Source organism: Lates calcarifer, linkage group LG6 (genome assembly GCF_001640805.2).
Source record: "Lates calcarifer isolate ASB-BC8 linkage group LG6, TLL_Latcal_v3, whole genome shotgun sequence".
Classification (NCBI taxonomy): Eukaryota; Metazoa; Chordata; class Actinopteri; family Centropomidae; genus Lates; species Lates calcarifer.
The window spans coordinates 22103437-22124885 of NC_066838.1; the positions used below are offsets into that span (position 1 = coordinate 22103437).

Here is a 21449-nt window from a genome sequence, read left to right on the forward strand (position 1 = left end):
GTGGGACACAGTCGTGACACAATCTCTCTCATGCAATCTGCTGATGAAGTAATAAATGATGTAAAGTAGTGAGTAATTGAGCAAAACTTAATACGGCTCATCAGCCACATTAAAACTACTGACAGATGGGGTGATTAACACTGAACATGTTAAAATGTTCTGCGGGGAAACGTTGGGTCCTGACATTCATCTGGATGTTACTTTGACACAAGCCACCCACCTAAACATTGCTTCAGACTAACACACACCCCACCCGTCCATGGCCTCCTCCAGCAGGACAATGCTCCCATCACACCACAAGAAATGTTTTGAGGAGCATGACAAAGACCCTGAGGCATTGACCTGGTCTCCCCACATCCCGATCTGACTGAGCATCTGTCAGTGGTTTTATTGTTGTGGCTGATAACTGTACACCTTTGGGTAGTTTTTAAATCATGTTTTCTGTGTTAAACCACGGCAGACGGGAGTACAAAAGTACAATATTTACCTCTTAAATGTAATAGAATATAACTAAAATGAAAATACTCAAATATAAATATAAGTATCTCAAATTGCACTTCCTTTACATTGCTTTTTGGTTTCAAATGCATTAGACAGGTAAGTCCTGTATGGGCTGAAATATGTATCAGTTTTGAATTTGAAATTGTATTTCAAATTTGAATAACTGCATTAAGGAACTGAATTTTAATTGAATAATTTGTAAATTTAAAAATTCAGTTCTCACCTATCAATTCCCTTCACTTCTTTGGATGTGGTACCCTGAGCCAAGCGCTGTTAATTTTCAGCATGTTGGAAGTCTGACCAAAGGCCTAATCCACAGGTATTAAAACATATAATATATATAAAGCTTTATTTGATGTGAAAGTAGTACATTTAGAGTCATTCAGACCCCATTCATCATCTCACCGACAGCTCCTGTTGCTTGGTTAAAAAACTGCCATCTATCATGCCGGCTAGTTTCATCCTGATCCAAATACTGTTACACAATGACACCAACTCCTGCAAGTCAGAGCTCAAATATATATATATATATTTTATTCAAAATACTTTGGGACACCTCCACTGATTTATGTCCATTAAAAAGAGTGGATACATGTACAACACAAACACTTTCTCTCCCCGAGCAGAAAGCTGGAGAAACGCCGACCACGCAGACAGTTCAGACAGGTGAGAACACAGCCATGTAACAAACAGGTAACCTGGACGCTCTCATTGCAGGGAGCCCATTTAGAAAACACAACTAAAACCTTTTCTAAGCTACAGTTAAAGACAATACAACTCAAAAACTACCAGCACCCAGTAACAAGTTCACAAGCTTTTGACTTGACCACGATCACTGAGTTTCAGCGAATTTGTAACCTCAATTTTAACACGAGCCTTTGTTCCCTAAAGAGAAGAGATCTGGCTTCTGTGCACAATCTTTGAAACCACATTACAGTGAAATTTTTTCATGCCGATAACAGATCTGACCACACAGTTCTGCCTGTGATTGTCCTGTGACTGAAATGACAGTCCAGGGTTTTCTTAAACCACAGTACATCACTCAGTCAGTCTGGACGTTTGCACAGAGGCCGGGGACAGCTGGTCTCCAACCACCTTTCTGAAAGACAACAATAACAACAGTTTTTTTCCCTTTTATCTCCAACACTGTGCTCTCTCACTCTGGTTTCATCAGGGGCTTCATATCTTCGTCTGCCTCCTCTTCCTCGTCGTCAGTGTCAAAAAATTCGTCCTCAAAAAACGACCCTCCGAAGCCGTATTCCTGCGCATGGACAGACACCTCGTTTGGCATCAAGTGAGGTGACCCTTCGATAAAATCAGCAAACCTGTGGACGACAGTGACAGCATCAGCTACACATGTTAAATATGATCATGTACTAGTATTTAAAAGTTCCTTCATGCTACACATACACTGATAGCTGCAGTTGTAGAATATGGTCTGACTTTTTTTGTTTCTAGTTAAATGTCATGTTGTATTTTGGATTTTAGATACATATTCATGTGTCTCCACACAACAATGTACACATGCTACTTGTGGTGGTTAATCATTTACTTTTTCAGCTCATCTCAGCTCCCACAAGTCAGTCACACTACTAATAAATGAAAAGTAGTATCAATAAAGCATTAGCACTGTCCAAGGGGCAGTTTGTGGCCTAAGGTAGGAGGAATGAGTTAAAGAGTTCTCGTAACGTGCACGTGCAGTTTTGTTTGAAGTTAATAACTCTTGTGGTATTTCCGTTTCAGGTAACATCACCCTTCGTACAGTCATCCACAGAATGTGGATTTGACCTCATCCAACAGTGTCGCCCCCTCAGTGGTCGCCATTTTGTCAAAAGATGATGACGTTACTGCTGCTGTGGAACATTTATTCAGGCAGTGCTGACTTGTAATTCTCAATTACTCAAAACTGAAATAACACAAAAGTTATTAACTAAGTTGAACTGCTGTAAAAGGAGCTGTTTAACTTCTACTCCAGGCCATGAACCTATCAAAACATTCTTAATCTAATTATCATTTTTATCAGTTTTTCAGTAACAGGTTAACCCTTTACCACATCAGTCCCACCGTTCAAATGAGGCTTGCACACGAATCAACTGGTCTATCTTATTGTCAATCATCATATCAACAGCCCTGGAAGTGAATCAGTATTCACCCACTTTAACCTGAATCATCGCTGGTGCAGATGATTAGTTTGATATGTCACATGATTAATCAAATGGAGATCACCTCTTTAGTGATGGGGTTTCAGCTGATTGTAGTTCTGATACACCTGTACTGTACCTGGAAGGTCCGACTTTCAATGGGTCAGTATTGCAGTAAAACCTATAGCATCTCTAGTCTCATCTTTTTCTGTTCATCAGTGTAAAAAAACCCACATTAAATCTACACTGAGTCAATGTTATGAGACCATAAAACATGAAAACTTCCAAGCAGGTCATTTCTTTCTATAGGCACTGAACTGAGTCACAATAATATTATCTCTTCGTGGAAACACACTGGTGAGTTATTAGCCAGCTCAAAATGTAAGCATACATGTACAGCCCCCTTAAAAAACTACTGGAACAGCAAAACCAGTTTTGTTCTTGTTGTACACTGAACACATTCAAATGATGAATATGAGAAATTAAGCTTTTCGGCTCTTATTACCTGGTATTTACACATACAAGGATTTGGCACCTTTTGTTTGAAGCCACCCATTTTTCAAAAGAGCAAAAATATCGGAACATGAAACTGACAGTGTTTCTTGTTGCCCAGGTGTTGCCTTTTAGATTGATGTCTAAACATTAAATGGCTCTGAATGTCAGTTTTGGCTCTGGGTTTCACCTGTGAAGACCACAGACACTGTTAAAAAAGGTTAACCCAAATGAAGACTGCAGAGCTGTCTACGGAAGACAAGCAAGCCATTTTGAAGCTGAGGGAAGAGGGAAAGTCAATCACAGCAAATGCTTTGAAGAAAAACTCATCCCAACCAAGCTCCAAAGGAAAAGGGTGATGGTGTCCCAATCCACCATTTGAAGAAGGAGGAGAAGAAGATGCAAACCACTCATCAGTGGTAAGAATCAAAAGGCAGACAGGGATTTACAAAGACGTGCAGGGATGAGCACAGTTTTATGGACTGATGAGACCAAGATTAACGTTTATCAAAGAGATGAAAAGGCCAAAGAGTGAAGAAATAAAGGATCTGCTCATGATCCACCACAAACAGGCTCATCTGTGAAGCATGGTGGAGGTGGTGTCATGACTTTGGACTTGCAGGGCAACTTCTGGAGCAGGCTCAGTGATCTTTACTGAGGATTTGACTCTTGACCACAAACCAAAACATAGCAACAGACCTCATTGTGGGAAAAAGTGGAAGGTTTTAGACTGGCCAAGTCAATCACCAGACCTTAACCACGCAGAGCATGTATTTCACTTCCTGAAAAGGAGACTGAAGGGAGAACACCCTGCCCCAAAACAAACAAGAAGTTGGCTGCTGTAAAGCATCACAGATGAAGATTGCAACTGTTTGGGGATATTAACAGATTGAAGGCTTCATGCATCTTTTGATCTTAAACCCAAATGTCCTCAGGGTTCAACTAAAACAAAGGAACTGGCTTCCTGTTCCAGTAGTTTCTGGATGGGACTGTACATCAGCAGTGTCTCTCTGTTCCCGGGCTTGAGCTTAAATCATGTGTTAAACACATCATGTGCTTTAATAAATTATATGCAGAAAAGTAATTTAAAAAGACAAGTTCCACCTTTTTGGGGACTGAAGCCTAGACACGGCCTTCCACGGGCTGAACTCTGGGCTGTTACAGTACTTCCTCAGCTCTTCCTAGCGCACGTCGAGTCTCTTCCTCCCCCTCCTTCTGATACTCCTCCTCAGTCAACAGGCGACGTGGCTCTGGCTTCCAGCGCACACATCGTCTGATTCTCCTGGACAACACAGCAGGCCCTCAATAAAAAATTCAAATCATATGAACTGAATATGACATCTGATACTAAAGGGTAACACAATATGACAGGGGCTGTTACTGTGTGTCACTGTTATGCACTTCAGTGGTTCAGGAAATGCCCATTTGGATAAATCTAAGAGGCTGGAATAAGAAGAGAGCATGCAAGACTTTTCTAATATGCTCTGTAGTGCAGTGCTCTTACGCCACCTTGTGTCAGCTTTAACACTTACCTCCATGCAGCGACTGCCATATAGACTGGGTACTCCAGATTTTTGGAGACCAATGCTGCCACAATGATAGCGAAGGCAACTTGCTGAATTTGAATTCCTAAGTAAATCAGGAGCAGGCCGAACAGCTGCAGTGTCCACGACAAGATGTTAATGCTCTTCTGGTCCACCAGAGGACCGTAACGGTAACACACAGCAAAACTGATGAATCCCACCACTGCTACATAACCTGACCAAAAAAAAAAACAGAAATATCAACTTACGCAGTGTTAAAGAACAAACCCGAGGATCTCTGCAACACAAAGCCTGCATGCTGAATTATTAACAGCTTCAAGAGTGATACAGTCTGATCTGCTTTGCATACTGAATGTCAACCTCTGGTGATTCAAATCACCAGGCTGTAAATGAGGCAGATAGTGTTTTTATATTATCTTATACATATTGTACATAGATTTAAGCAAGAATACTTAATCACAGCCAAAACAATTAGTTGAAAAATTAGTTGGACGATAGAAGCAGATTAATATAAAAATTCTTTTGACGGTCAAATTAACCTTTTAGATGTTTTTAAGCAAAAAATTAATCAGAGATGAAAACAATCATTAGTTGCACCACTATACTTAAACAGTACACGCTACAAAAAACAAAATCCTGACTGCGTGCTCTGAGGTTTTAGTTAGGTGAAAACTTAACCAGATGCACATTCACTTAAAAAGTTCTTTTTATGATAAAAGTCTTAAGGTGAGAAATACAAGAGGTGTTTGGTTACATGCTCAGTGGTATCAGAACAGACTATAGAGCCTTGCTTTGGTCTGATGTGTCTAATTCGAGGAAGTCACTATCTATTGAAGAGTCTGTACCTAATGCCAAGTGCCAGTGCTCTCGTAGAATAACGCCGAGGTTCCTGCAGACGAGCTGGATGGCATACACAGAGAATGACCAGCCGCCAACAATCAACACATAAAAAGGGCTTTTCTGTGGAAGCAACAAACACAAAGTAATTAGGATAATTAGGAGACCAAAGTTGTAAAATCATGATTTGAGGACAATGAAACACCTTACCTTTGGTAAAAAGCGTGCCAAAATGAAGAAGACAATGATGAGAGAGGCAATCATGCCTGTGCTCATTCCAGCAGAGTAGAAGAAAACTTGACTCCTTGATGTTAAGGGAGAAAAACTAATTAATGACATAAATGAATCCTATAGAATCCAGACAATTGATCATAAAATAAAAATTACCTGCTGAGTGAGTCTGCAAAGACAAACAACAACACCCCGGAGAGAAAAACCAAGAACAGATAGATATCAAACCCTGCAAGGAAAAGAAAATAACCAGTCATATATTAGCACATTAGCCATGTAATATCTGTCAATGATCAGAAAATGAATGTCTATCACTTACTGCGAAGGGGCTTGATGGTGTACGAAGTTTTGTCACTAGGATCAATCTTGAAGCATGTCTTCTTGCTGAACAGGTTGATGTTAATGGTGGTTTCATTCTGCCGCTCACGTAACAAACCCTGAAACCAGTTCCAGAAACTGAAGCGGTCCAGCTGCTGCAGCTCCTCCTCGCCTTCCACAGTTTCCACTTTGAACACGTTTGAGCTCTGAATGTTGACCTGTCAGAACAACGGAGTTCAACCTTAAAAGATAACTCCGGTATTTTTGAACCTGGGCCTTATTTTCTCATGTTTTGGGGTGTAAATTATCGACAGGGATAAAAAAATCTTTGGAATTGGTGCTGTACTGAGCAAGAACTGTGAACCCAGACATTGTCCATGTCAAAATATGTCCACTAAAGTGTGTTTTTTAAACCACTGACAGGCTAAGATTGTTATTTATTTATTGCTATGTGTTTGACAACATTATAGCTAGGATTCCTACAGAGGTTAAAGGATAAGATGCTTTTTGTTTCACAAGAAACATGACTATACATCACTACCAGACTCCATTGATAAAAACAGTAATTTTACAGAGCAGAATCCGGAGTTGCTGAAATACCGCTGCCTCAATTTGTTAGTTTGTGTTGTGTGACTTTCAATGGTCCCACGATGTTCAGTTTTAAACCACATAGCATAATTTTAAGAATTTGTCCCCAAAACATCCACACTGACAGGGAAGGAGCTGTGATAACACAACTTTTTCTTGAACATTTTCTCATATTTTTATCTTGAGATTTAGTAGGTCAGTGAAATAAAAATTAGCCAGCTCTGGGTTTGGTTGGATACCATTCATGCAACTTACCTGAATTCTTGTCCACGTATGCCTCCAGGTTGGCACTATGGAGTTTTTGTAACAGAACCAGTTGGATCCTGACTATAGCATGCTGCTTTCCATCCACCAGATCAATTACTGGATCTTTGTCACCTGGGTTTGACAAGCAGAGACATGTATGTAAAACTAAGACTGCATCACATGACACAGTCTAAGCTGGTCTATCTCTAGGGAGAGAAATCTGTGATATGACGTAACTGACTGAGGATCTGTTTGCAAACAAGTACTGTGGACAGACAAAGTTATAATTGAGCTCCGTGGCTGTAAACACATTTGATGAAAAGAACACCTTGCCATACTGTGAAGTATGTGGGTGGAGATATTCTGCCTTAGGGCTGTGTGGAAGCAAGTGCCACAGGAAACATTGCACAGATAGAGGGAAGAGTAGATTCTTCAAAATATCAGCAACTTTTTATTGCAAATGTCCTACAGTCAGTCAAGAAAGTGAAACTGAAAATATTCTGATCTCAGAACTTGGAAGTGATCTGCGGGAAGAGTGGATGAAAAGAATCAAGAATATGAAGACTGTAAGCTGGCTACAAGAAGGCTGTGATATCTGAGGTTAACCTTCATCCTTATTCAGATGGGGACAAGCCACAATAAGATTTTTTTCTGTTTTTTAAATTCACAAAATAAAAAGTAATAAATATTTGATAAAAAGTTCACTATGTCTGTTTTCTACAGGGGTTGTATTTACTTCTTTTCACTACCAAAATGAACATATCTCTGTGCTGCTGAAAACAAACTGTTTAAACTTACAAACTTGCTACAGAAACTATATAATAAACAAACTTTAAAACATTTTTTGTGAAACATTTTAATTTCCTCAAGTTTATATTGACCCACTGTACAGGAATGAAATATTAAAACTCTCTGAGTTTCCTGGTTGTCTGTCAAACTCTGTTTAATATCCTGCAAGGTGCTGCAGCTGCACATACACTTACTTATCAGTTTACCTAGCTAAAACACCTAGATAAAACTACTGCAGTCCACAATAAATCCTCCTTTCATGAAGATACTAATGTTTTTGTTGAAACTGTTGAAACTGTGTGTCTGCTGTTTAGGTTACCCTCACTGATTTGAATATGGTGGACACAATAACAGAAACATCAACATATCACAATCGCATAGTATGCTAAGAATAACATGAAGGCGGGGTTGTAAACCAAAGCAGTGTTATGATTTTACATATTTGTGCTCAGCAAATCAACAACAGCACAATGGCTGGTTAAATTACATTATGTTTCTCCTTAACATAGAAACAAAAATTAGAGAACAGCCAGCAGGAACCGGGCTATCAGGATATAAAAAGTGGTTACACGTGAAGTAATTTCTGTTTAACAACGGCAAAGACCAAACACAAGCTAACATGAGTTAGCCTGAGCAACGATACTTGCTTAAAATACGTCTCATACGAATTAAAGTCTCTGTTATTACAGCGTAACGTTGCTTCTTACCCGTGTCCTGATGTGACGTTTGAGGTAAACAGATAAGCAGCACCACAAAAACCATTAATTTAGCGCCGGTAGAGATAAAACCGTTTATCATTTTCATGCATCCCGCCATGATGAAAGCACCACATCGCTCCACTGACGTCTTGTCCCGCCTTTTCCTCCTCTGGCCTCTCGGTTGAGTGACAGGCCGTTAAGCCAATCACAACACCAGAATGTATGTCGTCATTACGAATGTACGTTCAACATCTCTACATGGGTTAAAACCATAAATATCACCAGAAAGACAGTTTTACACCTTTTCTATTGACAAAATGACAATATACAACAAATCAGGTTAACAGTGGTAGCATATACAAATCAAATGTAAATGGCGCAAGTACAAAGGGAGAAGAACATGAAATGAAAATACTAAAAGACAAGGCAAACTGTTAGTGAACAGTGAAAACACCTGTCATTATTCCCTGAAGCTCGAGTTAACATCTTCAAATCACTATTTGAGTCAAAAACTCAAATGCCTTCAGTTTACGATCATAGAAAACTATAAGAACTAGAAAGGACAATAAAAATGAAAAAGTGACAATAGGTCTTTTTTAGTCTGTTTTGTGTTTGTTTATTTTGTTGTTGTTGTTTGTGACCTTCACAGGCTCTAGGAACTGACATCTGAAAATCAAGACCTGGACAAACTAGCAGCACAATTATGTAAACAAGAAATAAAACCTATTAAGAAAACCTTACAAACACATAATTTCCGTAAAATGTTGTCTTTGCCCATGTTGATTTGGATTTGCCCATAATATCGATAAATTGATAAATAAAGTTCCTGTGATGTTATGTTCTAAAATCATTTAATGTGACTTTATTATGTTTTTTGTAACTCATCTTAAGGAAGAGCTAGCCAAAAGAAAACTCTTTTACCAAAGAGTGTATCTTTGGTGCAGAGAAGAGCATCTGTAGTTTGACATTGGTGGAGTAAGTAAATATAAGGAGAGATATGAGGGCTGCTGAAAGATAAGCTGCTCTTTTAAATAAAGGTGTAACTCTGGATTTGTCCAACAAAAACACTGTGATGGGTGTAAGCGCTGAGGGCCAGTAATACATTTTAAGGTTCCCCGGTAAGATGAAAATGAACAGTGCAGTTAACAGAGAAATTAACATCTCTATAATCTTATACCACTAGATGGCAGCTACAAACCTTTTTCACATGTGAAAAAAGACTTGCCTCTGAAATAAATACCTAGTTCTACCCTTCTTTGTTTGGACAAATTGTCATCCACCTGGATGCCACAGCATTTAAACACAATCTCAAAGGACGAGCCATCCAATGTTACTTCAGGTAAGTAGGTGGCCATCTTGGTTTTTTTGGTCAACAAAAAGTAGTTTTAAGTAACATTTATGTGCAAGGACCAAACACTGGGTAAATAAAATAAACAGAAATTTACAAAAATTATACTCTTTTTTTCTTTCTCTTTCTTTCTTTTTTTCATCCATTGTTCTTATTAAGTCAAAATGTCTGCTGTGGAAAAAGGTCTATACTACATAAATAAATAAAACTTGTCTAAAATCTGAATCTCCAAATGTTGTGGTCCAAACACATGATAGCATTTTATTGAGAATAATGTAATTTACGTTGGTTTGTTGCAAGTTATTGATGTATATTTTGTTCTAATTTTCCCTTGTAGGATTGTATAATTAACACGTGATTTAAAAAGTTCACATTACAGTTATTATGTATTAATGAAATACATGGAATATCTTTTAGATAAGGAAATAAATAAAATGAAATAAAGATATGGAGGATTAAAACTTAGGGGCAATAAAAGGTTTAAAGATATGTGTCAAAGTAACCAAACTTAACACTCATATCTATGCATAAACCAGTCAAATTAAAATCTTATTTCAAACCACATTCAGCGTCTGAGCCTGATTTGAAGTATGCAGTGAAAATTCTTACAATAAACCAGGTCGAACGGTTGTTATCATCCCATTATGGACTGCTCAGGGATATGGGTCACATAGGTGTTTGTTTTTTGATACGCTTGTTACAGTGAGACCAGCTGAGGTCAATGATTTGGTCCGCGTCAGTCGCCTTAACAGTAGCAATGTGAGAAAACATGGAGCGTTAGTCTGAGGTCCTCACTGAGTATTTTAACAAACAATTTTCAGACTAAATAATATGAACCTCTAACTTTGTTTTTTTCTTTTAAATGATCATTGATTAGAAATGGAACAAAGTGTTTATACCATACAAATGACCCTTAAATTACTGAATTCTGCCATAGCATTCACAAAGACTTGTGACTTGCACCGCATGACCATAACACTGAGCAACAACTTCACTTCACTTTGTACAGTTTCACACACCAATCATCCAACCATCTATGGCCACAACATACATCTGGACACATGTGATGCTCATTTAGTCCAAAGTACTTCTTATCTTAAAAGTAAAGCACAATGTTAATTTTTTATGATCAAAGTGGTTCCAGCATTTCAACAGAAAACTGAGTGGTCACAGGATCATTTGAAATCGCTCAAAAATGTTGCTCAAGGAGATGGTTATTCAGCAGTCTGAGGATGTTGCTCAGTGAGTGAAAGAGGAAATGTTTGAGGGTAGGGGTTTCTGACAGGAAAACCTTTGACACAATGTTTCATGTCCTTTGTGTAATGGAATTTGAATCACCATTGATAATTGTTCCATTTTGGGATATGAGATAATGTGGCTGATTTATATATCACATGTTGTATATTTCATTGTTACAACCTGTCAAGTTAAAGTGCATTAATCAATTATATAATGAAAACATGCCATGGTATTAACTGAAACGACATGTGCAGTGTTACTGGCAGTGCTGGCTCTTTACACAGCTCAAAATTCCTAGTTAGTACAGTCTTGTTTACGTTACATTCATTTTAGATCTCCATGTCTGTCTCCTCCTCTTCATTGTGTCACTGAAGAGAGGTACTGTGTTCTGTCTGCCCTTTGAATAGCAGCCAACAAAACCTTACTTTTATTATTTGTATTTTTATATTGAGATGATGCCTGACCAAAAGCAAATCTAATTTTAAATGTAATGGAGGCTCCAGGCTGGATTACTATCAGGGTAACTGCCCAGAAGCCACAGGTTCATCCATCTCCACTGGATTGGAAGTATTATTACTTATAATTGTGTTAAGCTATTTATTTATACTTTATTTAATCAGGAGGTCACATTGAGATTAGGATCTTATTTACAAACGAGACCTAAATACTACTCAACCAATATCAGTATTGCATTATTAGCTAATTGTATGGCCCTGTGTGTCAAAATCTAGTTTTAAAACCTATATTTTAGTTTATATTGCGCTAACGTGGAATATATTCCCAAATAAAGTTATGTTTGATCAAATTATAAACATATAAAGACATATTAGGTACTGTTTCAGTACAGAAGGTGTAGTTAAGGGAAGTTGGAGATGGCAGGCCTTGTATTCAGGAAGTTGGGACTCACAGCACATTTTTGAACAGGGGGTCGATTAAAATATCTAATCAACTGAAAAGAGATATTTATATGGGTAATCAATAACTAGACAACAACAACAACAACAACAAAACGTAACAGCACTTGCCGAGCGGCGAGAGAGTGTATGTTTAACAAGGAGACCGTGAAGGCAGCAAAAAAAACTTCAGGTCAATAACTGAAAACTTCGATGAGGTAGGAGGTGGGGACCGAAGAGCCGAGGGAGGGACTACAAGTACAAGTTAGTCGACAATTTCTACACATCGCTGTCTTCGCCACTCACCGAAAGGATCTAAAATACTTCTCCTCTAAGGTGAGCTTAAAAAAACCTGCCGAAATGGCGAACTTTTTTGCGTTTTTGGTGATTATTCTTCTCCGTCCGTTAACCTGTTTTGGAGCGCGGCGTCTAACGGTTAACTACGACGCATTTCTTAACGAACAAAGTGGTCAACAAAAAACAAAAAAGATGTTTTCGACAGTCGTGGAAGAAGCTAAAACTCCCTAGCTCTCTTTGTGTTTATCTAAGACTTAAACCAGTCATAAAACTAACACAGATTTAATTAGGTAAAGTAGCTCTAGTTGATGTAATTTTGGCTTGTGACAAAGCTGGTATTGTTGCTAACCCAGCGGTGATTAACGGTCCGGGGCAGGGCCGGACCGTAGCGCCGGACTGACGCGCTCTGTTTCTTCCTAAAAACCGTCGCACTTTGTGGCCCATATAATGTCTTTTAAAGGCCCGTACTTACATTTTATTTTAACACTTTGACCTGCCCTTGTTTGGAGCATGTGAAGTATAGCCCTTCCCCTTGTAATACCCTGTTTACTGGTAATGCAAAGTCACTCGATTAGTCTTAAAGTGAGTTTATGGACGTGAGTTATGGCCAGGGCCGTAAAATAAATTAGGTCAAACAGTGGCAGAGTTGTGGACCTCTGATTGTATGTAACAGAGAAAAGAGAAGTGCGTTTTGTCACAGCTGTCCTCATGATTCAAGGCCTTGTATAGCTTTAAGTTTGTATCAGTCACTTTGCCTCTGAAAATGACTCAGATCTTCCACTGCTGCTCATATTACAGCTGATGTAATGTTCATGTACAGTATTCCTGCCTTGGTTAGTTAAGTGTAACACAAGTTTGTCTGCTTTTTGTTTTTGTTTTTGTTTTTCTCTTCCAGGAAATTGATCCTCATCAGCCATGGGTGTAGAGGGGGGAATGAAATGTGTGAAGTTCCTGCTTTTCTTTTTCAACTTCATCTTCTGGGTGAGTGGCTGCCAACCACTTCTTAAAATGTTTACTGCTGAAAAGGATAGTGACGGAGTTGTGGTGCCAATTAGACTGAGTGTAAAGTGAAGCTGGGAAGTGAAGGGAGCTTGTGGTTGCCAAAATGAAAGCAAATGAGGGAGCAAACACCAAAAAACCCCCAAGCATGATTAGTCTTATCAGGATAAATCAGTTTATCTTTTTAGTACAGTCGGAAGTATTTTCACTGCAGGACCAGTTTTGTGACATTTTCTGCCAACCCTGTGACTTTGAGCATAAACTGTGGGCTTGTTACCCTACTTTAACATTAAGTTACAGCATGTAATCATCTGTTAAATCAGCTGATGACCACGCACACACATCCACACATCCTGTGACATTCCCACTTGATTTACTCTTCCTGAAGACCTCGCAGACTGACTCACATGTTTGTTTAATATCATGTTAATGAATGCATGGGAGAACTTGACCACGAAGGCATCCATCGCAAATATCCTGGACTAAACTTTACGTTTCCTGGTTGTAACCTGTTTGCAGTTCCTCCATGGTGTGTTTAAGGGCTTTTAAAGAGAGAGAGGATGTGATAATGGAATGTGAATCTTATGACCAGATTTCAGACTGTAACGTTATCATGTGACTCATCCAGATAAACGTGTTTTCCTTTTTTTCCTCCATCCGTTACTGAGACAATGCCACTTATGACCTTAAACATTAATGTTTGCGCAGTGAACTGCAGCACTGTAAAAATCAGATAATCATTTCACACACAAGAGGAAATACAGAATGACAAAGCTATATTTACTCTGCCTTTACAGTGCACATTGTTATAGCAGCAAGTCATAATTACTTTGATTATTGATGGTATCACTTTACTTTAACCTTTAACTTTAAGCAGTATATAAACATTTAATACACTATAATGTAGCTGTACGTAAATACAAGAACATTCTAAGTGTTGATTAATGTACAGTATTTGTTAGTAATTCTAACTTCTCCTATGAAGATGTTTTCTATGATTACTACTGTGTTTTATTATATTTATACTAGCATTCACTGATGAGAGGCCACAAGTATTGACAAGTACACTTATTTACATCTGCTTTCAAGTACATTATAGTGTGTGATAAAGCATTTATTAAATTATTACACACTGTCTATACATCTTAAACAGGGGGGCATAGATTAGATGAATATGTTTATAACACACTGTCATGTAGTTGTAAGCAGATTTAAGTGTTTATTGACATATCTGTCAACAACTACAACTCATCCGTAAGTGGATGCTGGTGTATGAGCAGATAATGAATAATGATATTGTAAAGAAAGTTGTTGTTTTTATAAATATGTCCTCATAGGAGAAGTTATAATTGTTGACAAATACTGAACATTAATAAATACATAATCATGTTTTTGTACCTGCTTACTATAATCAACACATTATAATGTGTTAAAACCATGTATTAAGTGTTAATATACTGCATATCATGTTATAAATGCTACATGGGGGGTTAAGTATTGATTAATACATTATTTTGATTAGATTAGTCTATAAAATGTCAGAAAACTGTGACAAAAAATTACAATTACAGTTTCCCAAGTAAAATGTCTTGTTTTGTCTGATTAACAGTTCAAAGATTACCTCGTTTGAGAAGCTGTAAAAGATTAATTTCACTCATTTATGCAAGATTCCATTCTAATTGTATAACAAAATGGTTGCCCATTAATTTTCTGATTATCAACTATACTATTTAACATCAATTAAGTGATGAATATTTCAGGTATAACCATTCTGTGTAACAGTAACCTGGATAAACACTTGATTGTAACATTATATTCAGTTTTATTCCATTCTGGGATTGATTGTCTGTTTGCCTGCTCTGTTCACTCCCTTATGTTTTCCTACCTCAACTATTAGCCGCCTATTTGACTCAAGCTCAAATATTGACATTGGTGTTGCCAACGAGGACAAGTCCTTAGCTGCAGCCAGAGCTTAACATGGATAACATAACAGACTGGGCTGAAAATGTGTCATCTGACATTAAGTCAACTTACCTCTACTGTAAATGTGTAGGTTTTTATCACAAGTATTTCTATCAGTTTTTAATTTGAATTTTTATTAAATTGAAAACACTGAAGAGTAGCAAGGCCAGTTTGGCTCGGAGCAGTTGTTTCCGAGGTTTCTACTTAACAGTGAAGTTCACTTTCAGTTTACAGTGACTTGGCTACAGTATACTGCTTTGTAACAAATTAAAAGAAAACTGCTATAGAGAGCTGAGTCAGATACAGAAGTAATACAGCTGACTTATCACTTAATCTGCTATAATAACCTAAAGATGAACTGATGTCTCTGTCCTGCTCTGCTTCATGACAGAGCGTGTTTGTTTTCACTGGGTGACATTTATAGTATGATAAATAATAAAGATTAACAGCACACAGCAGCATTTATAACTTAACTTATATGGCACTGAGAAACTACATTAAAATAAATATTAGTTGTTGCAGCTCATTACAACACTGTAGTGAAGTCACAAGTGCTTGTTGCCTCGTGGTCAGTTTTTTCCACCCATCTGTTCTGTCTTCATCCATCACCTGACCAATGATGTGCTTATCCACACATGGTCATGGATGTATCATAAAGACATCTGCCTTAACAGACATATTAGTACTAATCTATGGCAATGTTAAAGAAATGTTGAATTCTTGTGAACAGACGTAATTAATTTCATGCAGCTCATCCTGTTGTGATGAGGGGAATTGTTCACCTAAAGAAGAATTTAAAGATGTTTAGTGTTCCTGCTGCAGTCAGATTTTTGTTAAGTAACTTCTTTAATGACTTCCTATAGTGTCCTATAGTGTATCAGAAAAAAGCAACAACAACAAAAAAAAAAAAAACACCAAACCACTTTTTTTAGAACGTTAAGACATTTACCATATTTTACCATCATGTAATGCCAAAAATAAAGAATGTCTTCAGACTAAGGAAGTGGGAACAGGGAAATGGCTTTTTTGCTTGACAATATCAAGATATTAGCACAACATTCCTCTGTCAATCAGCGCATCAGTTAATTATTTCAGCTCTCTGACCTCAGATCGAAGCCCACCACAGTGTCTGATTGGACTGACCCACTCTCTGTTTGATAAAGCAGTCAAAGAAAAGGGTCTGGTAAAGGATCCAGTCCTCTGTAATATTTGCTTTAGAGCTAGTTGATCCCATAAGACCAAGGTCAAACACTTCACCCAAACAGTGTTTGTGAAAGACCTATTTTTGAGAACTGCTCTGTAACTCCACCCAGACCATTGACACATGAACCTCACAATTTATCATCTGATCATTTTACATCTGCATTCAGGAACAAAAGGCTGTTGCAACTTCCGTCCATCTGTTAATCATTGGTGCTTACTCATTTGGTTTAAGTCTGGTGGTCAAGTAGGAGCAAAGAAGGGTTTGAGTCTAATAAGCAAGTGAATATCTAAATGGTAAATTTAATCCTGACTGAATACACACATTGCTATTGAAACTTAGCAAGTGTTAGCATTAACAGCTAGCTGCTTACCAGTCTAGAAGAAACGCTGGGGGTTCAGCATCAAACATTCCTTTATTCACCAAGAGCTGTCTCCAGCTGTGGAAAGCAACGACAATAATTTACTTCTAGTTCTATCACTTCTTTTCTTCTATTGAAATTAGCATGCTAACCAGCTAGCCCCAGCCCAGTTGGCCTGTCTTATCACTTACCGATAGTGACTCACTGTAGCGTCCAGACCCTCATGAAGATCTAGCGTTGTTCAGAGGCCATATTCTAAGCTCTTGGCAAGCAACCATCACCACCACCTTCTCCTGGCAAGAAACATGTTCAGCTGCAGGGAAAAAGAATGGATATACTTTGAGATTTGTCTGTTGGAATTTATCTTGCTTTCGTATATCGAAATATTCAACATTGGCAGCCATACACCTGGATTCATGTGGTTTGAATTCCCATATTTAAAATTTCCATCAGATGTTTTAAGTTGTGTAGCGTAGTTTTACTATTTAGCCCTGCCTGCAGCATGGCAATGCCAATCTTTCAATCCACCAAAGTTATTTGATGGATTGTCATGAAATTTTGTATTTAGATGTTAAAATTCCGCCAATGTATCCTACTGTGCCCCTGACTTGTCATATAGCGCCACCATCAGGTCCAATTTGCAATTTATGCAATACTTCAGTTTACAACCAACTAATGAGGTTTTATCAGCCTAATTTGTTGCCAGGAAGCAAATGTCAGTATGTTGACATACTAGACTATTAACATTTAACTTATTACAGCCTCACAGAGCCACCAGTGTGGCTGTAGACTCATATAAATGTTTTATTATAAGTTTTCAACCTGGGAGAAAAAAATATCAGTTTTTTCAAGTAAATTTCCCTTTGGAATTTAAGCCACCTGAATCTAGAATGCCTGTCAATGTCATAATTAGGTATTTCCAGTAAAATATAACTTACAATGGCCTGTCTTGTAGAATACATGTTTGTATTTGAAATTTTCCAAACTTGACCATAATCTTTTACTTTTTGTGCAGATATGCGGTCTAGCGTTGATCGTGGTGGGAATCCTGGTTCAGATGGCTCTGCACAAGACCTTCATGATCCGTGATGTGACAGCCTCAGGAGGTCCCATCGTCCTCATTGTTGTCGGTGTGGTGATTTTCTTCATCGCCTTCTTTGGCTGCTGTGGAGCCTGGAAAGAGAACTACTGCATGGTCACAACGGTAATTGATGTAGCTCGGTATCTGTTAATCATAAAACAACAAACAAGCTGAATTAACTTTGCTCTGTGGAATCTCGAGTACAAGTTAATGAATAACACGTGTGTGGAACATGTATAATGTAGCTTGGAGAAGTATTTAAGTATGTTTCTTTTCTCTCCTTCCTACAGTTTGCCGTCCTTCTCACACTGATCATCATTATTGAGATTGCAGCAGCAATCGCTGCATACGTCTTCAGAAACAAAGTGAGTGTACACATTTTTGTGTGTTATATAAGACCCTGCAGGAGGTGTGGTTTAACAGCAGCTGCCATGTTGTGTCTCCCTTTTAGCTCTCAGATGTCGTCCAGGATAGCCTCACTGAAATGATTTCCAATTACAGCAACAGCTCAGCTGAATTCAGAGACACTGTGGATCATCTGCAGAAGGATGTGAGTTCAGTGTAAACTCTCCTACTTACTGTTTACTTAGACTGACAACACCTTCACATAACACTGCTACATCCTGTTGGTCGGTGCTGCATGACATGACATGGTTTTACTTTGCACAATCTGTTGACACAAGTTATGTCCTTTCTCTGTGCATTGGTAACGTGCAGCCCTATAGTTGGCACATTCATATTAAATGTTTGTCATTTGACTCATTTGCACTTTCAGTTGAAATGCTGCGGTGTTAACAATTCCACTGACTGGAGGAACTTTAAGCCTGACAAAAACTCAGTGCCTGACTCATGCTGCAGGAACGTCACCACAAACTGTGGATCTGGGACCATGACAGACGCCACCAAAGTGTACCAGAAGGTAAACCCCCACTGACTCACGTTGTTTTGATCCTCAAGATTTCGGTCCTTATAGATTTTTTGCGACACCTGTGGTTACTGCTGGTAAGGGCACAGCAAACACTCCTTGATCAAGAGTCAAGTCAAGAATAACTGATCTGTTCACAGCACAGCAACAAAGTCAGTCAGTAATCAGCATTTTCCAGTCATGCCACAGGCAACTATTATCTGATTTTACGCTGCACAGAGTTTTCCACACAACAGCAGGACTCAGTGAAGTTTGTTACCTTCCTGAGGAGTAGGTCTGCAGCCTGTGGCCTGATCCCAGCTCCTCCCATGTTCTCCTTGCTGTACAAAAATTAATCTAGTGAGAAAAAATACTGAAAAAGATGCACTTTTGATTAATAATCTCAGCCAGCGCTAACCTCGGAAACAAATGGATTGTGTTTTTTGTCACAGCTCTAACAAAAGTTACACTTTGTTTTGCCAGCTGATGTTGTTTGACAGTAAACAGAAACCAACACATAAAATGTCCCCCAACATAATGAATAAATAAATAAAACTACAAAAAGTATAACACAATGTGGACAATGAGGACATTTTACAGTTGTAATATCTATATATTCCCTCTAACCTTTTCTTTGGATTCCTGTCTTACTGTTTATTTTTCGTACTAACATACACACCAGTATCAGTATATCTGTGATAACCTAATATAGGCTGATACATTGTCCTGGCAGAGTTGTATCGGTCGGGGCTTTCGTGTAAACTGAAGGGGTTTGTGCATAATGAGAAACCCACACAGAACTGTGACTCATCCCTGCAGTTCTACTTTGCTATTTATTTCCCTTTAACTTATTGTCAGTCTCACCTCAACCGTCTACCCAGCAGCGATCGGTCATGCTCAGCAAAGAGTTAAGATAAAACCACAAAACATCAGCTCAGCAGCAAACAGCCAAAGTTAGTGACTTGCTGCTGGAAAATATCCAACATGAACCAAAATCCAAACCAAATCCAAACTCAAGACATGTATTTAGTTCAGACCAAACCCGAGTTTGAAAGAAGGTAAATATTAGCCAGAAACATGACTCCAATGTCACTCTGCACCAAACAGGCGTGTAGACACACAAAGGCAGATACAATAAATGCTTGTTAAAAGTCCTCACACAGGTACATGTAAATTAGACTTCTCTGTGTTACAGCTGACCCCAAGCTATGGTGACATTTTAACAGACAAAGGGAAAATATTTGTTCACACACAGTCAATATAACAAATAAAACATGCTTTATGATAATTTCCATATATTGCCATCATTATATTTTGTGCATATGGGGGTTAAATATGAGGGCACATGTCTGATTTTTGGGTCACAAAAAATCACACATGGGTTTGGGCTTAAACAATGAAGAAGTAAGATATTGTAAACAAAACACAAGTGTTAAAAAAAGTCAGTGTTTTACCTGGAGGCAACATGTCTTTCAAAGAAACAGCTCAGCCAATGGAGCAAGCAGACGGAATCTAACTTTTCTGTTTTCTTTTGTTTTTTTTCTGATGCAGGGTTGTCATGATGCCATGGAGGCTTTACTGAAGAAAAACATCCAGTGGGTCATAGTTGCAGCTCTCGTTATTGCTTTCCTGCAGGTATGTAACATCAATAAACAACATGCTTTAGAAACACAATCTGACCAGAGAGTAGTTCATACTACAGGATGAAAAAAAATTCCCAGTGATGTAAATGTGTTACTTTAATGACATTTTAACATTACTTTTTGAGTTTGATCTAAATTTATGCAATTGTAAAAAATAGTGCTATATTTGACTCAGAGTCTCCCTTTTAGCATTTATAAGCAACTTACAAATATTTAATAAATGGTTTATGACACAGTAGAGTTGCCATGGTTACCAGGGTTCAGGCACACACGATTACATAACTTACCCACCAGTATTTAGACGCAACAATTAGAAAGTCAAAGTCTTTGCGCCGTGTGGCATCAGAGCAGAGTGTTGTTACGTGACGGTAGGAGAGTTGACCAACCAGACGAGCAGAGGATCTGGTGTCAAATCGAAACGCAGAAGGTCGCTGTTCGGTGATATTTCAGATTTGAACCTGATACCAAAAGGGAACCTCATAACATTAATAACACAGTCAGCAAACTTTGAAGTTTTGAATTGACACTTAAATCTGCTTACAACTAAAGTGTGTGAACCATTAATGAAACATTCATATATGACTAAATGAGGGGCCTAAAGAGTTTCCAAAAAAATTTGAACTATTAGAAATGCTGATATCAATGTGTGTGATCGTTTTCCTTCCAGATAATGGGCATTGTGTTCGCCTGCTTGTTGATGAGAGGCATCCGCAGCGGCTACGAAGTCATGTGATTCAGCTTCACACCTGAATAGGAGCTGGCTGTTCAGGTCAAACTCTTTGGGAGCTTTCATTTGGAAACTTTAAAACACGTTCATCTTCTGAGTTCATCTTTCAGATATAAAGCACAGAATTTATTTTCCCTTGTAATGATTTGGAATTATATTTTCATAGGTTATCAATATCTCTGCTTTGATACTGTGCATGTGTAGGAATGCAAAAATGGTAGAAAAGGTTAATGTTTTATTGTCAGTGTATGTTCTTGTTGGTTTCGAGGAATTGTAACATCTTTTACTTTGCTTGTTCTGGTAGAGACTTTGGATCTGTTTTGGCATTGATTGTTTATTTTTTTGCTGGTTTTTGGCAGTTTCTATTTTTATTAAAGTCTCTTTAAATTACATCTGAATTTGCTGAACG

The 21449-nt window shown here is 38.2% G+C and overlaps 2 protein-coding genes across 2 annotated transcripts; one reads left to right on the forward strand and one right to left on the reverse strand.

Moving 5' to 3' along the window:
- Positions 1–1006: 1006 nt before the first annotated feature.
- Positions 1007–8550, reverse strand: nemp1 (nuclear envelope integral membrane protein 1). Its single transcript, XM_018677365.2, is given in 11 exon segments — positions 1007–1826; positions 4239–4315; positions 4317–4416; positions 4667–4892; positions 5524–5638; positions 5726–5819; positions 5903–5975; positions 6066–6282; positions 6908–6976; positions 6978–7030; positions 8395–8550. Coding segments are annotated over 11 exon segments (1302 nt in total). The 5' UTR covers positions 8504–8550; the 3' UTR covers positions 1007–1657.
- A 3487-nt stretch (positions 8551–12037) lies between these two features.
- cd63 (CD63 molecule) lies at positions 12038–21430 on the forward strand. Its single transcript, XM_018677601.2, has 8 exons — positions 12038–12201; positions 13058–13143; positions 17701–17889; positions 18057–18131; positions 18218–18316; positions 18542–18685; positions 20222–20305; positions 20981–21430. Exons 2-8 carry the CDS (start codon positions 13078–13080, stop codon positions 21044–21046), a joined length of 723 nt encoding a protein of 240 aa, XP_018533117.1. The 5' UTR covers positions 12038–12201; positions 13058–13077; the 3' UTR covers positions 21047–21430.
- The last annotated feature ends 19 nt before the right edge of the window (positions 21431–21449 follow it).

Excerpts from the sequence above, each read along its gene's own strand:
- cd63 (XM_018677601.2), top strand. The coding sequence starts at position 13,078 with ATGGGTGTAGAGGGGGGAATGAAATGTGTGAAGTTCCTGCTTTTCTTT. Across the intron at positions 18,132-18,217 it reads CATACGTCTTCAGAAACAAA|CTCTCAGATGTCGTCCAGGA; the intron begins GTGAGTGTACAC and ends TCTCCCTTTTAG. Across the intron at positions 18,317-18,541 it reads TGGATCATCTGCAGAAGGAT|TTGAAATGCTGCGGTGTTAA; the intron begins GTGAGTTCAGTG and ends TTGCACTTTCAG.